The sequence below is a fragment of the Mustela nivalis genome, assembly GCF_964662115.1.
Source record: "Mustela nivalis genome assembly, chromosome: 13".
Lineage (NCBI taxonomy): Eukaryota > Metazoa > Chordata > Mammalia > Carnivora > Mustelidae > Mustela > Mustela nivalis.
In genome coordinates, this window is record NC_139032.1 from 10,072,988 (window position 1) to 10,088,859 (window position 15,872).

The 15,872-nt window shown below is 39.2% G+C and overlaps 1 protein-coding gene across 1 annotated transcript in view; it reads left to right on the plus strand.

The window, feature by feature from the left end:
- The first annotated feature begins 2,554 nt into the window (after positions 1–2,554).
- LOC309846981 (phosphoglucomutase-like protein 5) overlaps positions 2,555–15,872 on the plus strand; it is an 80,999-nt gene continuing 67,681 nt past the window's right edge. The window contains exons 1-2 of the mRNA XM_082696674.1: positions 2,555–2,591; positions 4,078–4,193. Coding sequence (XP_082552800.1) covers positions 4,091–4,193 — 103 coding nt within the window. The 5' untranslated portion in view covers positions 2,555–2,591; positions 4,078–4,090. The remainder of the gene's footprint in view (positions 2,592–4,077; positions 4,194–15,872) is intronic.

Genomic DNA, 15,872 nt, shown 5'->3' on the forward strand with positions numbered 1-15,872 from the left:
GGCTCCACGCTCAGCACAGAGTCTGCTTGGGGTTCTCTCTCCCTCTCTCCCTATCCTTCCTCTCATTCACTTTCTCTCTTTCAAATAAGTGAATAAATAATCTTTTAAAGTAAATAAATAAAGCACACAGAAATGACTTAGATATAGTTTTAAGATACTACAAGAGAAAAAGGCCATGAAATAAAGATTCTTTTCTCCCTGCTATACGAGAACACCCTTAAAGATTCAATATTAGTCAACTGAAATCATGCTGAATTTATTAAGGGCAAATCTGACAAGTATTATCCTAAACACTGAAGAGTTATAAAAAGTCTATAACATATAGTTCCTGCTTCAAAGAACTTCTAATACACTGGTTGTGATAGTAGTGTGCATCTGTGTGTGGAAGGAAAGTGTTAAGGATGTACAATATCAGCAATGACAACGTGAACATAAAGACCTAAACCAAGTGAGAGGAAGGGTTGCTTTTGTTTGATTGTAATGATGAGAAAGCGTTATACTGATAAAGATCATGGAGCTGTTACTACAAAACAACATTCTCAGTCATCAAAAGCTAAAAACAGGTGTTCCTGATTGGTGGTTGATTCTACTCCAAATGGCAAATTAGAAACCGAGATCCTTCCATACTGTGGGTCTACCATCTTCAATGTATAGCTTCCGCGTTTGCTCAGCTTGTCCACTGTAAGCTGGCAGTAGGAGAAAGAATATGGAGGATGGGGAAGTTTAATAGCTAGATCTGCAAAGGGTACATGTCATTTCCACTCAAGTTCCATTGGTTGGAACTCTACCACGCGACCACAGCTAACTGGGAGGGAGGTTGGGAAGTATAGTCCAGCTGTGTGTCCAGGAGAAGAGATAGGTTTGTTGGTCACCTAGCAGACTTTGCCACAGGCTTCATGGTGGCAGGGCATTTAAAATTGGTCTTGAAGCAACGTGAAGGATTTTGACAGAGACTGGAGGTATTAATCTAGGTAAAATGAAAAGCATGAAGAATGACTCAGGAGTAGCCAACAACAGCAAAAATGAAAGAGCATATTTGGAAAATAAGAGATGGCCCAGTTATTAGGAGCTTTAGTCACTTCCAGGAGAGAAACTATTGGAAAAGTAGGTTGAGGCTGTTTCCAATCTGAAACCACATTTTTAGAGGTTTACAAATCACACTGAGAAGGTTACATCCACCATGGTTCGTTTTCTTTCTTTCTTTCTTTTTTTAAAGATTTACTTATTTGAGACAGAGAGAGAGCACAAAGAGGGGGGAGGGGGAGGGAAAGGGAGAGGGAGAGAGAACCTTAAGCAGACTCCATGCTGGGTGTGGAGACTGACACAGGGCTCGTTTTCAGAACCCTGAGATCACAACCTGAGCCGAAACCAAGAGTCAGAGACTTAATCGACTTCACCACTCAGGCGCCCCTGTTTTTTTTTTTGTTGTTGTTTTGTTTTTTTAACTACCGGAATTCAACTCCCACTTGTGGGAAAATTGTGGTCGAGACTCATTTTCTTTCTTTTTCTTCATACTCCAGTCTTTCCTGGGAAGTGAGTCCTTAACGTTTGTCTCTAGCACATGGTGGCAGCGGTCAAGCGGGGTGAAGACCCTCAGCATAAGCAGCTTGGTTTTAAGCTTTCAGAAAATCCCAGGGGGTCTGCTGCCAAAAACCAGTCTAGAGAATGGTATCTGCTGAATGCTGTGTTTGGGAGGGATCCCACTTCAGGAGAGGGAGGAGGGAAAGGAATTCCTTTCTGACTCTAGGGCACAATCAGCTCATGCTCACGATCCCGGAATTTAATTACTGGTGTTGTTATCTTAGCTTGCATAGCTGCAATTGTGCCTTAGCGTTGTAGAAGTATCCAGCCTCAGCACTCAGCCTGGTGACCTCCTGACAGTGATTCATTGGGAAGGGTGGGAGCAAGGGAAATCCTGTCCCCTCCCTTCAGATCTGCCAACTTGGCTCCAAACCAACAAGAATGTTTTAGCCAGAAAATATATGTCCCCAAACTGTCTACCCTTTTTCTTACCCTGACATCTCCTCCACGTTGCGCTTTCTATTTGGTAATCATATGCATTCATATTTGAAAAATTAACTTGGACCTAGGCTTTACTGTGTGCTGACTCTGGGAATCTTCTTGTGAATTACTCCTCCTTCCTTCTGCTTCTGACTATGAAAATTTACCTTGGATCTACAGTTGGGGGAGGATTTATTTCATTGTTCCTACCAAGATACGAGTGTAATTGTTTATGTTTCTTAGCCCATTAAAACAACAGAACCTTCGATGTAATACCTGAGCATCTAAAAAATACTTTCCCAAGCAAATGAGGGAGATTTAGCACATAATTTTTCAAGGTCCTGAACACATCAGTTACACTTGTATGTTATGGAAAGGAATGTGTTCCCTTTCCTCTGGCAAGAGTTTCTAGATTTTTTTTTTTCTTTAGCTAGCCACAAAACAAACCTAAAGAAATCATTATTACATTATGTCCTTTGTCCTCTGTGCACCTTTCTTCCTCTTCTTCACTAAGATGCCCTCACTGGTTCCTCTCCCTGACTACCTCCTGCACTTATAGCCTCTGAGAAACTAAATCTTGCTGGTGACAAGTATTTGGTGTTTTTGCTTTTTGGTTGCTTGCATGTGGGGAAGATGAAACTCTTTAGGTCAGTGGTACAGTACCAGATCATTCCCGAGCATTTTCTGAGATCTACATACCTCTTAAATCATTTGGGCAGACACCACAATATAATGGAATGGAACATGAGCAGAAATTAAGCAGACTTGAGTCCAAATTCTAGCTTTGCCTCTTATCTCTGTGAAACCTTCACCAAAACACTTGACCTCTCTCATCCCCTAAACCTGCTTTGTGATAGTACTGTTTAGTTTTAGCTGTTCTTGAAGTTTATCTACATGGAACAATACAGTATGTATTTTTCTTGTTCCCAATTTCTTTTACTTGATACGATGTTTGTGAGTTTCATCCAAGTTGTTGCACGTAGCAATAGTTTGTCCCACGAAATCTACGGCAGTGCATTATATATCACAAGTCATCTGTCCATCCTACTCAGTGGACATTGGGTTTGTTCAGTTCTTATGAATTGTGATTCTATAATCATTTTTGTAAAATCTTGTGTATATATTCTGTTGAGTAATGTGACATACTGGGTTCCCCCAGGTGGCACCCTGAAAGAGATTTGCTTGTGAGAAGTTTATTCCTTTCTGCCATCCAGACCAAAGTTGGCTTTAAGATCAGTACCTGTGGGGGAGCAAGGAAGGCGAATTGGACACCGAGAGATAAGTTGGACTACGGTGCAGTCACAACAAAGGCCTCAGCCAACCTATGGAGAGCTCTAGAGCTGAAATGGTCCCACAGAGTTGTGCCAAATAAGGGCAAGGAAACTAGACCTTTATCCATCCTCATTTACCAGTCATTGTACATCAGCTGACCTGGGGAGGGAAGCATGATTTTGAATGTGACATCTGTCTTTGGCAGAGAGTGGGGGCTACACCTGTGAGCCATTAGCCATCAACATTTCTAGGAGCTGGTAGAATGAGTTTTCCAATCCTAGAAGTCCTAGCATGTGTGTGTGGGTTGGCAGTGAATCACAGCTGTATGCCACAAGTGTCCCTACATGTCTAATTTCTAAGAGTTGACTTGCTGGTTTATAGGATATGGGTATATTCATCTTTAGTAGATACTATCAAACAATATTCCAAAGTGTTTGTGCCCAAACTCCCTCTTAATTTAGATTCTGAGATCCCCAAGTGGGATCTTACCATCTAGATAAAGGAACATTTTTAGAAGGAAAACATAAGTGTGACAATATCCTACACATTAACTTAATATTTTCTATATTATGGGGAAAGCAAAACTGAGAACCCTTGGAATATGCTATTTATCATTTTCTATCTTTTTTTTTTTTTATCATTTTCTATCTTATGGCTTAAAATCCTGAAAAATGTCAACACAGTCTGGAATGTTCTGAAATCTAGTTATTGGAGTTAATAAATTCTAAAGACTTTCTTCTGTGCTAAGAAAAGAAAGGGGAAGAGATATGTGAATTGACTGTTGCCTTGAATTTAATTTTTCAGAGTGGCCAAATCAATGAAGGTCCCTGTATATGAGACCCCAGCGGGATGGAGATTCTTCTCCAATCTGATGGACTCAGGACGGTGCTCTCTGTGTGGAGAAGAGAGCTTTGGCACTGGTATGTTTTGCTGCGGTGATGTCACTGGAGAGGGTGGCTAAGGCTGTAGCACTGTATGACCTCAGTTTGGAGACCTGTGAACCCATTGTGGACCATAGGAAGAGATAATTAGAGGAAAAAAATCAGAGAAGACTGGTAGGATATGTGTTATGATACACTCATCTCTTCCGGTTTTTTTCCTCTTTTAAAAAAATCTATTTTGGGATCATATGGTAATTCTATTTTTAATTTTGTGACAGAACTCCACACTGTTTTCCACAGTGGCTGTACAAGTTTGCCTTCCCAGAAGCAGTGCATGAGGGTTCCCCTTTCTCTCCATTCTCACCAACACCTGTTGTTTCTTGTGTTCTTGATTTTAGCTATTCTGACAGGTGGGAGGTGACATCTCATTTTGGTTTTGATTTGCATTTCCCTGATAATTAGTGATGTTGAGTATCCTTTCATGTGTCTGTTGGCCATCTGTATGTCTTGTTTGGAAAAAGTCTATTTGGGTCCTCTGCCCATTTTTAAATTAGATTGTTTGGGGTTTTTTGGTGTTGAGTTGCGTAAGTTCTTTATATGTTTTGGATATTAACCCTTTATCAGATACATTATTTGCAAATATCTTCTACCATTCAGTAGGTTGCCTTTTTCATTTTGTTGATGGCTGCCTTTCCTGTACAAAAGTTTTTTATTCTGATGTAATCTTAATAGCTTATGTTTGCTTTTGCTACCCTTGCATTAGGAGACATATCTAGAAAAATGTTGTTGCGGTCAATGTCAGAGATATTATTGCCTTTTTCCTCTTCTAGGATTTTTATGGTTTCAGGTCTCACACAGGATTTTAATTCATTTGGGATTTATTTTTGTGTACGGTGGGTGTTTACCCTAAGAAGATGAAAACACTAATTTGAAAAGATAATGCACCTCTATGTTCATTGCAGCATTATTTACAATAACCAAGATATGGAAGGAGCATAATTGTCCATCACTGGCAGATGAATGGATAAGGAAGGGGTGTGTGTGTGTGTGTGTGTGTGTGTGTGTGTGTGTGATGGACTATTACACAGCCATAAAAAGATGAAATTGTTCCATTTTCAATAACATGGATAGTCCAAGAGAGCATTACGCCAAATGAAATGTCAGACTGAGAAACCAATAGTCCATGATTTCATTCATATGTGGAATCTAAAACTTCTTTGTCTTTTGGCTAAGATCAAGTGTGGAATCTAAAATACAAAATAAATGAAAAAAAAAACACCAAAAAACCAAAAAGCAAAATTACCAAGTGTCTATCCATAGATGAATTGATAAAAAAATGTGGAATATATATACAGTGGAATATTATTCAGCCATAAAAAAGAGATCTTTCCATTTGTGGCAACATGGATGGACCCAGAGTACTGTATAATTTCATTCATATGTGGAATTTGAGAAACGGAACAAATGAATAACCAAAAAAAGAGACCAAAAAAACAAAACAGAAAACCAGACTCTCAAATACAGAGAACAAACTGGTGGTTGCCAGAGGGGAAGGGGAGTGGAGGATCCAGATTTCCAGTTATGGAATAAATATAGTCAGTGGTATTATGATAGTGTTGTATGGTGATAAATTTTATCTACACTTGTGAGCATAGCGTAGTGTATGGAGAAGTTGAATCACTATGTTGTGTACCTGAAACTAATGTAACATTGTGTGTCAAACTGTACTCAAATAAAAAATACTTTAAATTTTCCATTTCTTAACAAAATTTCCTATTATGGCAATTTAAAAAATTTTATGAGAGTAGAGAGACTATCACTGAATTCCTCTTTGCTTATCACCTACTTTCTATCATCATCAGCTCATGGTTGATGATTGGTTGATGCGCCAATCATCATCTTGGTTTATCTCTACCTGCATCTACAAGGTGAGCTCTCCTCTCTGATGAGTGTGAAACAATCCCTGGTGTGAATCTTTAAGTACAAAAGCTGTTGAGAAAAAATATAAAATACCACAGTACCATTGTCACACCTAAAATGTTAGAATTTCATTTCTTTATTTCAGTATTTTCAAGTGTTGCTTCATTGTCTTCTGGCTTGCATACTTTCTAAGAAGTGTGCTTCAGTTCTTGTCTGTCTCTGTTCCTCTGTGTTTAAACTCTCACCAATCCTTACCTCTGGTTGCCCTCAATATTTTCTCTATATGTTTTGTTTTCAACAGGTTAACTACAATATATCTAGGTATTTTTTTTTAATCTTTCTTGGGGTTTTGGGGATTCTTGGATCTGTTCCTTATTGTCTTTCATTAATTTTAGAAAATTCTCAATCATTATTTTTTAAATATTTCTCCTTCCCCATTCTCCCTCTTCTGGGGTTCTGATGACACATGATTTGTGACCATATGTTGTCTCAGAGCTCTTTACACATACTGTTTGGTTTTGGTTACTTTTTTCTTATGTGTTTCAGTTTAAAGTCTTTCTGTTGTCATTATCTTTAAGTCATTGATTCTTTCCTTCGCTGTGTCCAATCTTCTGATGAGCCTAGTGAAAGAATTCTTCATCTCGGATACTGTATTTTATTTCTAGCATTTTTCTTTGACTCCGTCTATAATTTTTATCTTGGTGAGAAAATTCCCCATCTATTTAATATGTTGCTTATCTTTCCCATTAGGTCATTTAACATATCTAACGTCATTATTCCAAACTACCTGTCTGTTATTTCTAATATCTGGTTTATCTGTGAATCTGGTTCTCTTGATTGTTTTATCTCTCTGGATAAAGCAGTGGTTTAGTCTTTCTTGCTTTTTGTGTATTTCATAATTTTTCACTGAATGCTGGAGAGTATGTATATAAGAACACTAGAGGCTGAGGTAAACAATGTTTATACACAGAAATGGGCATGCCTCTTCTTTTATCTGGCCATTACTGAAAAGGGTAAATTAATCTAGTCAGGAGTTGAGCTGAGTTTGGATTTTTTTGTTTCTATTATAGTTTTTAGTGTTGCATAGGGTTCTAATTCTTCCAGAAGTGTGATATTTTTACTGTGTGCCAAAGCAAGGATGCTGTATTGGAGGAGATTTTTCAGTGTTTCTGTTTCATTTGCAGCTTTCCATAGTGCCCGCATGTCTATGATACAAGATGGATCTCTACTGTCAGGTGCTTGACCCTTCTCCAGTGACAGCAGACCCCTCCTTAGTATTGGAGTAATGTTACAGGCCCCAAAAGGTTTCCTACCCTTTCTCCAAGGGCAATCCTTGGAGAAATCGCTATTCCAGTAACAATGGATTTTTGCGTGGGTTCTTAGGATGAGAAAATTTGCAACTCACATATCCAAAAGCTTAAGCCTTTTGTTTCCTATGAAAGGAGGGCTTGGGGAACTGGAGGGCGCCATGCTTGTCTGTCAGCAGCTGATCATTGCCCGCATGCAAACACTGTCAGGACCCCCTCTCTGTCTCCAGTCTTTTCTGTGAACACCCAGTGAAGGTTTGTGGGAATTAACTTGCAAATATATCTCTGGTATCTGGGACTCCAAGAAATTTTAAAACTAACATGATGGGCTATACTTGGCCTTTAAGAATTTTTGGAACTCTTAAATTACTTCTTATTTTTCATTTGTATGGAAGCATCCTCTTTTTCCTGTGACCTGCCAAAAGGAAGATGGTTTTGTGTCCTATTTTTTATTTTTCCTTGAAGGGGCTTGTCACCTTTTGGATTTCACTTACTCTATGGCCATATGGCCTCACATTTCTAAGGAGTTCAAGAAAGGTTATGATTTTGAAGGTTTCCTGGCCTTTTATTATTACTGGGATAGGAGTGACATTCTTTTATAGAGTTCTACATCCTAAACAGAAATGTAGAGTGGAATGCCAAAAGTAATTTCTTAATAACTTTGCCTTTTCTCACCTCTTCCTTAATAGTTTTTTCTTTCTCCAATTGAGATCCAAAAGATATTACTTATAACTATTTGATATCTCTTAAATATCTTTTAATCTGCTTATCCCTTTCAGGTGTTCTCTCTCTAATTTATTAATTGAAGAGACTGGGTCATATGTCCTATAGAGCTTTTAACAGCTTTTTTTTTTTTTAAGATTTTATTTATTTATTTGAGAGAGAGAGACAGTGAGAGAGAACATGAGCGAGGAGAAGGTCAGAGAGAGAAGCAGACTCCCCCTGGAGCTGGGAGCTGGATGCGGAACTCGATCCTAGGACTCCGGGATCATGACCTGAGCCGAAGGCAGTTGTCCAACCAACTGAGCCACCTAGGCGTCCCGAGCTTTTAACAGCTTTGATTTTAATGTTGACATCCTCATTTTTCTATTTTCTTTGGTGCTTATATAAGGAGAAGCTATTGATTAATATTTTTCCCCTCTTCTTTGCAACCACCTTATCACATTCTAATATTAATTACAGCATTTTCTTTTCTAAAACTGTATAATCTCTTGTGATTTTTAAAAGGCATTCAGTCATATAATCTGTGACTAAAATATTTTTGTTTCCCTTTCTAATATTTTTACCCTGTATGTGATATTTTTATTGCATTAGGTACAACCTTCAGAATTATGTTAAATAATAATTGTGATAATTCATTGTTTTAATGGAAATGGATTTAATATTTTACCTTCTGTTTTGGTGATTGCTTTTTAAAACTTTTAAAAAAAGATTTTATTTATTCATTTGGTGGGGAAAGGCAAAGGAAAAGGGAGAGGGAATCTCAAGCAGACTCTGTGCTGAGTGTAGAGCCCTATACATGGCTCAATCTCATGACCCTGAGATCATGACCTGAGTAGAAATCAAGAGTCAGATGCTCAACCAACTGAACCACCCAGGCACCCCAGTGATTACTTTTTAATGTTGGTAAAAATCTCTATGTCCATGTAGATATTATTTCTTATTTTTATTTTACTTAGAACCTTGTAGAAACAGCTGCTGGATTTACCAGGTGTCTTTTTAGAATCTAGTGATGTAGAAGTACTTTTTTTTTTTTATTATGATGTAATGAAATAGCATGATTGATTTGCTGACATCAAACCATCCTTGAATTCCTAAGAATATGTCCTCTTTGGTCATGCTTAAACACATTGCAGTAAAACCACTGGAACTGGTTATAATGATAACATTTCAGGATATGTTGGGATTCCTGAAGAAGTTTCATTCTGGGGAGATTTCTTCTCTTACCCACTCTAGTGGCATTATCATTAATGGTCTGGGAGGGATGGTTTGCATTTTTGTTTCTTTGGGAAAGGAGAGACCGTATCAAGCTCTCTCAAGTGCTACTGTTTAGTCTCAGAATATATGGCTGGTACTTGTGCTTAGGTCAATCCAAGCTGTGATACCTTCTTTAACAATACAAATCTAGCAACTGGAATGGAAACTGGCAAGCCCAGGTTATCCCTCCCTCTCTGTATTTATAAGCATTTATTGAACACTTACAGTATACAATATATTTATAGGCTTTAACTTTGCAGGATAAAATATCATGTGTGTAAACCATATTAAACCCTCACTAACAAATATTTGCTTACTTCAGTTTAATAAACATTTATTCAGTACTTACAGAGTACAAGGCATTGTCCTGCATGGTATTTAGAATATAAAATGCTTAGGACCATACCCTTAAGGAACTCAAGATCTTTGGGTACATCATTAGAAACATGCACAGATTACTAGATGACTGTTCTACAATGCAGAAACTTTAAATTTCTAAAATAGAGGAAGAGAAAAAAATGTGGGAAATGAGAGAATGCTTTGGGACTGGAGGTTCAAAGCATGCTTCAGGAAAGGGATGAAAACTGGGCTGGTTCTTAAAGAATGGGAAGGATTTGTATACATAGAAATGAAAGAACCAGGCCATGCCAAATGGAGAGAGCAGTGCCAGAAAGAAATAGAGGTTGGGAGAGCAGGGGACATGTGTTGGAAGTAGCCAGTTCACTTTGTCTAAAGCAGTGTTTTTCAAATATGAATCAAGACTCATCTGAGATCGGGAGATTAATAAAATGTCATGACAGCATTTGAAAAAAAAATTAGTAGATTGGAAACCTCTTAGAATGCATTGTGTTTTGTAAAGGTAAATATTACTCTGGGAAATATGTATATATAAATACACACATAAGTATCTATGTGTATAGTATGTCTCATTGTCAAGTGTGCTTATTGTGGGTCATGGCCAAAAATGTCTGAAAAGAACCGGCTATAGCAGAGGTCATCACACTTTTTCTGTAAAGGGTTGGATAGTAAATACTTTGGGTTTTGCAGACTAAGAGGATACGTATTGTCCCTTTCACACTTGGCTCAGCCACACTGGCACAAATACAGCCATCAGTGATACATCAATGAATGAGAATGGCTCTGTTTCGATAAACATTTATTTACAAAAATAGAGCAAAGTCCAAATTTTGGGGTGTGGGCCAAAGTTCACTAACCTCTGACATCTAGGGTAGGTTGGAGGAGAGATTATCAAGAAGCAGTGCCAGAAATACAAGCGAGGAGGGGAGAATGTGTGAAGCCCTTCACCTGCCTGGCTTAGACATGGGGACACGATTTAGCTGGAACTCGGGAACCACGGTCAGCACTGGAAGGAGGTCGCTTCCAGACACTTTTCAGCAAACTTTGCTTTCAGGGATGCTGATTGCAACGTGTAGGCCGGCCTAGGAGGGAATTTGAAAAGTCTCTTGTTGTTATTCTTGTTTATCATGTTCCTTTTTTTTTTTTTTCCAATTTTTCAATTTTTTTTAATTTTTAATTTTTAATTTTTTATAAACATATAATATATTTTTATCCCCAGGGGTACAGGGTCTGTGAATCGCCAGGTTTACACACTTCACAGCACTCACCAAAGCACATACCCTCCCCAATGTCCATAACCCCACCCCCCTTCTCCCAACCACCCTCCCCCAGCAACCCTCAGTTTGTTTTGTGAAATTAAGAGTCACTTATGGTTTGTCTCCCTCCCAATCCCATCTTGTTTCATTTATTCTTCTCCTACCCATTTAAACCCCCATGTTGCATCACCACTTCCTCGTATCAGGGAGATCATATGATAGTTGTCTTTCTCTGCTTGACTTATTTCGCTAAGCATGATACGTTTTAGTTCCATCCACGTTGTTGCAAATGCCAAAATTTCATTTCTTTTGATGGCTGCATAGTATTCCATTGTGTATATATACACCACATCTTCTTTATCCATTCATCTGTTGATGGACATCTAGGTTCTTTTCATAGTTTGGCTATTGTGGACATTGCTGCTATAAACATTCGGGTGCACGTGGCCCTTCGGATCACTACGTTTGTATCTTTAGGGTAAATACCCAGTAGTGCAATTGCTGGGTCATAGGGCAGTTCTATTTTCAACATTTTGAGGGACCTCCTTGCTGTTTTCCAGAGTGGTTGCACCAGCTTGCATTCCCACCAACAGTGTAGGAGGGTTCCCCTTTCTTTTTTTTTTTTTTTTTCATATGATTTTTTATTTTTTATATGGGTTCCCCTTTCTCCACATCCTCGCCATCATCTGTCATTTCCTGACTTGTTAATTTTAGCCATTCTGACTGGTGTGAGGAGGTATCTCACTGTGATTTTGATTTGTATTTCCCTGATGCCGAGTGATATGGAGCACTTTTTCATGTGTCTGTTGGCCATCTGGATGTCTTCTTTGCAGAAATGTCTATTCATGTCCTCTGCCCATTTCTTGATTGGATTATTTGTTCTTTGGGTGTCAAGTTTTGCTACGTTCTTTATAGATTTTGGACACTAGTCCTTTATCTGATATGTCATTTGCAAATATCTTCTCCCATTCTGTGAGTTGTCTTTTGGTTTTGTTAACTGTTTCCTTTGCTGTGCAAAAGCTTTTGATCTTGATAAAATCCCAATAGTTCATTTTTGCCCTTGCTTCCCTTGCCTTTGGCATTGTTCCTAGGAAGATGTTGCTGCGGCTATCATGTTCCTTTTAAGGAACACAAGGACCCTTCCTCAGGTTCAAGTGACTTTTGCCTCACGAGCCTGATTTGACAGAGGAAATTCCTGAGCTCAGGAAGGAGTTGTGGGACTCACGTAGGGCCCCAGGGCTTGGAAAAGGTCCCCACCTGAATTACATTGCAGTTGAACTAAGATTAATCTCGTGCCCTACACTGTGTGCTGCTTTCCACCACGGTGCTCAGTCTTTCTGATGAAAGCAGTGACTTATTCCATCCTGCAGGCACACAGTAGTAAGGGACTGTTAGAAGGCCTGAGGAGTGGGACCACTCAGCCTTGTAGGGGGAAAATAGCTTCATTCTGCTCTTATGGGTTTTATTAATGCCAGTTCCTGGGTAGCCCTGAGCTGCTACGTCAGAAGCGCCTGGGAAACTTACTAAAAATACATATATTCTTTCCTACTCTTACTTGGAGTCTCTGGTGGGGGGGGGGTGGAACCTGAGGATCTTCATTCTATTTATTTATTTTTATTTTATTTTATTCTTTTAGTTTTAAAATTATGTCATGTTAGAATCTGCATTTTAAGTAAGTATCCTGACATTTTTTAAAGAAGGGTTATTTCTTTCAGAGAGAGAGAGAGAGCAAGCAAGTGTTGGAAGGGGCAGAAGGAGAGGGAGAGAGAAGCTTTAGCAGAGCTTGGAGCCATGCGGGATTCGATCTCACAACTCTTGAGATCACGAGCCAAGCAGAAACCAAGAATCGGATGCTCAACCACCTGTGTTACCCAGGGCCTCCCTTGCAATGATAGTGATGTGCAATCAGGAGCAGGAAATATTGCTCTAGTGGAAACCAGTAATTTTTTTCCCACCCGGATGCAGAGAAAGAGTATCCTTGAGGTGCCACAGGGTATGGTGCAGCGAGTCCAGCAGCCCAGAAATGTCAGGCTGACAAGTACATTCAAGACTCTTACCTGCCAGTTACAACAAGGCTCATGGCCTCTCTGACCCTTAGTTCCAATCTGTAAAAGTTAGCTGGACACAGGAGATCCTTATTTAGATATAGTTTCCAGGGGCGCCGGGGTGGCTCAGTGGGTTAAGGCCTCTGCCTTCGGCTCAGGTCATGATCTCAGGGTCCTGGGATCGAGCCCCGCATCAGGCTCTCCGCTCAGCAGAGAGCCTGCTTCCTCCTCTCTCTCTGACTATGTGTGACCTCTCTCTCTCTGTCAAATAAATTAAAAATATCTTAACAACAACAACAAAAAGATATAGTTTCCAGCAGCAAATGAGCTAACTAAGGGAGGAAAAAGTCGACAGACGGAAGGGTTTTAGATCCGCAGCTGGGGAGGTGCCCCGAAAATGTACCCAGGCTTTCTTGAGTGGAGGCCTTTTCCTGTGTCCCTGGAGCATGGAGCCGTGTACCAACTAGGAATGCATCGTTTGGTGCCAAGAAAGCTTGAAAATATGGATTTGACTCAGGCTCAAGAATGTCACGCTTTTTTTCCAAGACGAGCAAGATATATCGTGAGTGGAAGTTTCCTTTGCCAGCTTCTTGAGCTCCTAGACATTTCCAAGGTACCAGGCTGGGGATAGGATTGGAGCTCAGGCTTCTCTCCTAGGAAAAAGTCCAAGTCCTGGACAATAGGAAACCTGTACTTCTGGCTCTGCCAAAGAATCAAAGTCCCTTAAGAAGCCAGATCACCTTTTGTGCTGGGACCAGATACTCACCCACCTCCTGGGAAGAGCCTTGGAAAACTCCTTTATAGAGAGAAAGAAGAACGTATTAAAAATTCTCAGATTTAAAGAGAAGAAAGCTGTTCATCTAGATGACATCCGGGTAGTTCCAATTTGAAGGAATCTGGACTTGTCCCCGTACACAAAAGGGGATATATGAAACAACTAAACCTAAGATCTATAAAACCAAAAATGTTGAAGTTTTATTTTGTTTTTGTTTTCATTTTTGTTTTTGTTTTGCCATTGGTTGATGAGGTCCTTCTCGTTTCCATCTTTGACAGCAGTTTTCGAAGAAGTGACACCATTTGGGGAATGTATGAATGGTCCCAGCCCAAAGCTTTTTCCTTTACAGGAAATACTGAGGGATGGCTGTGTTTGGGAGAACCTGGACGAGCTCTGAACTTGAACATCACCTTGAATATTACTATTACCTTGATCACATACTCTTAAAAAGCTAATGTCATTAGCCATATGACTGTGTATTGTTTTCAAGAAAGTGCTCTCTGTTGAGCTTTCCATAATAATAATAATCTCTTTGAATGGACACTTAGTATATGCCTGGGCATTGCTAAACCTTCTGTATGCAGCCATCTCTCCCTCTGAAGATTTGGAATTGAATCCAGGTCTCCTGGCACCAACATGACTTGTCCATCATTGTCACACCAATTTTTTCCACTGTGAACTTTGGAGTACAGCCTGGTTCTCTTGAAGTAGGCTATTTTTATATCTGGCCGGTTTCTAGCACAAACGGGAGAGACCCAGCCTATGTGTACATTCCAGGTCACAAGTAATTTCAAATTTTTAAGATTGGTTCGATCTTTCTGTTTGCTGTGGAGACATCGTAAATGCCCTGAGGACAGGGGCCATGCCTGTTTTGTTCAGCTCTATTTCTTTGATATATGGTAGGTCTTGGGTAATTGTTTGCGTGATGGATGGAAGGAGAGAAGGAGGGATGACAGACTGGAAGGAAGTTAAGGTAAAAAGAGGAAATAAAGGAAAGAAGGCTGGAAAGATGGAGGGAAAGTAGACAGACAGAAGGAAAGAAATAAGGAAGAAACAAAGGATTTCCATGTTGGTATTTCTTCTTTCTCTTATCAGTAGTTATATTTTTGGCAGGTTTTTGTTTTTAAGATTTTATTTATTTACTTGACAGAGACGAGATCACAAGTAGGCAGAGAGGCAGCAGAGAGAGAGGAGAAGCAGGCTCCCTGCTGAGCAGAGAACCCAATGCGATGCGGGGCTCGATCCCAGGACCCTGAGATCATGACCTGATCTGAAGGTAGAGGCTTAACCCACTGAGCCACCCAGGCGCCCCTATTTTTGGCAGTTTTAAGTGAATACATATATCTGGAGATCTGGGCACTTCTATCCCAAGTTTTGGGAGGATTTACAAAGACAAAACAACACAAATATAGACCAGTTGGAAGGGAGAGAGGAGGGATGTTACAAAGTATAGTAAAGTCAGAGTTATATAATTTTAAAACTAGAATTTTGATATTTTCAATCATCATGTAATTATCAGCACAAATTAAAACCTAACAAAGTGCTTCTAGGAGGACTTCTTCCCAAAACCTGTGTTAATGAATAGAATTTAAATTTTAAGTATTATTAAGCATTTGCAATTTGTTTTATTTGCCTGTTTATTTCCTGTGTATGGTTGACTGACCACTACCTGTAAAGAGCCTCATGTTCAATGGTGGGCTGAATTCTAGCTTTGGTGAACTTTTATGTGTCTTAAATTCTTACAGCCTTCAACACAGACATTCTCTGCTGTATAGTCTCGTGGTTTATATTATTGACTTATTCTCCAGTTGCTTTATGAAAAGACATTTTATTTCCCATAATAGTTATGTAATTTATAGTTCAGGGCCATGCTTTCTCTTTTGTTTATGTTTCACACATGACCTGGGTGCATCCTAACTCAAGGTTGGGTTCTCAGTATCGCTGTTGAACAAATACTGCATAGACTTAACTTTCTGTATTTATACAGTGATTTTACTTAATAGTGTACCTTTTTTTTTTTAAAGCTCTGAATTTTGAGTTCATTTTTTAAAAATATTTTGTTTATTTATTTGACAGAGAGA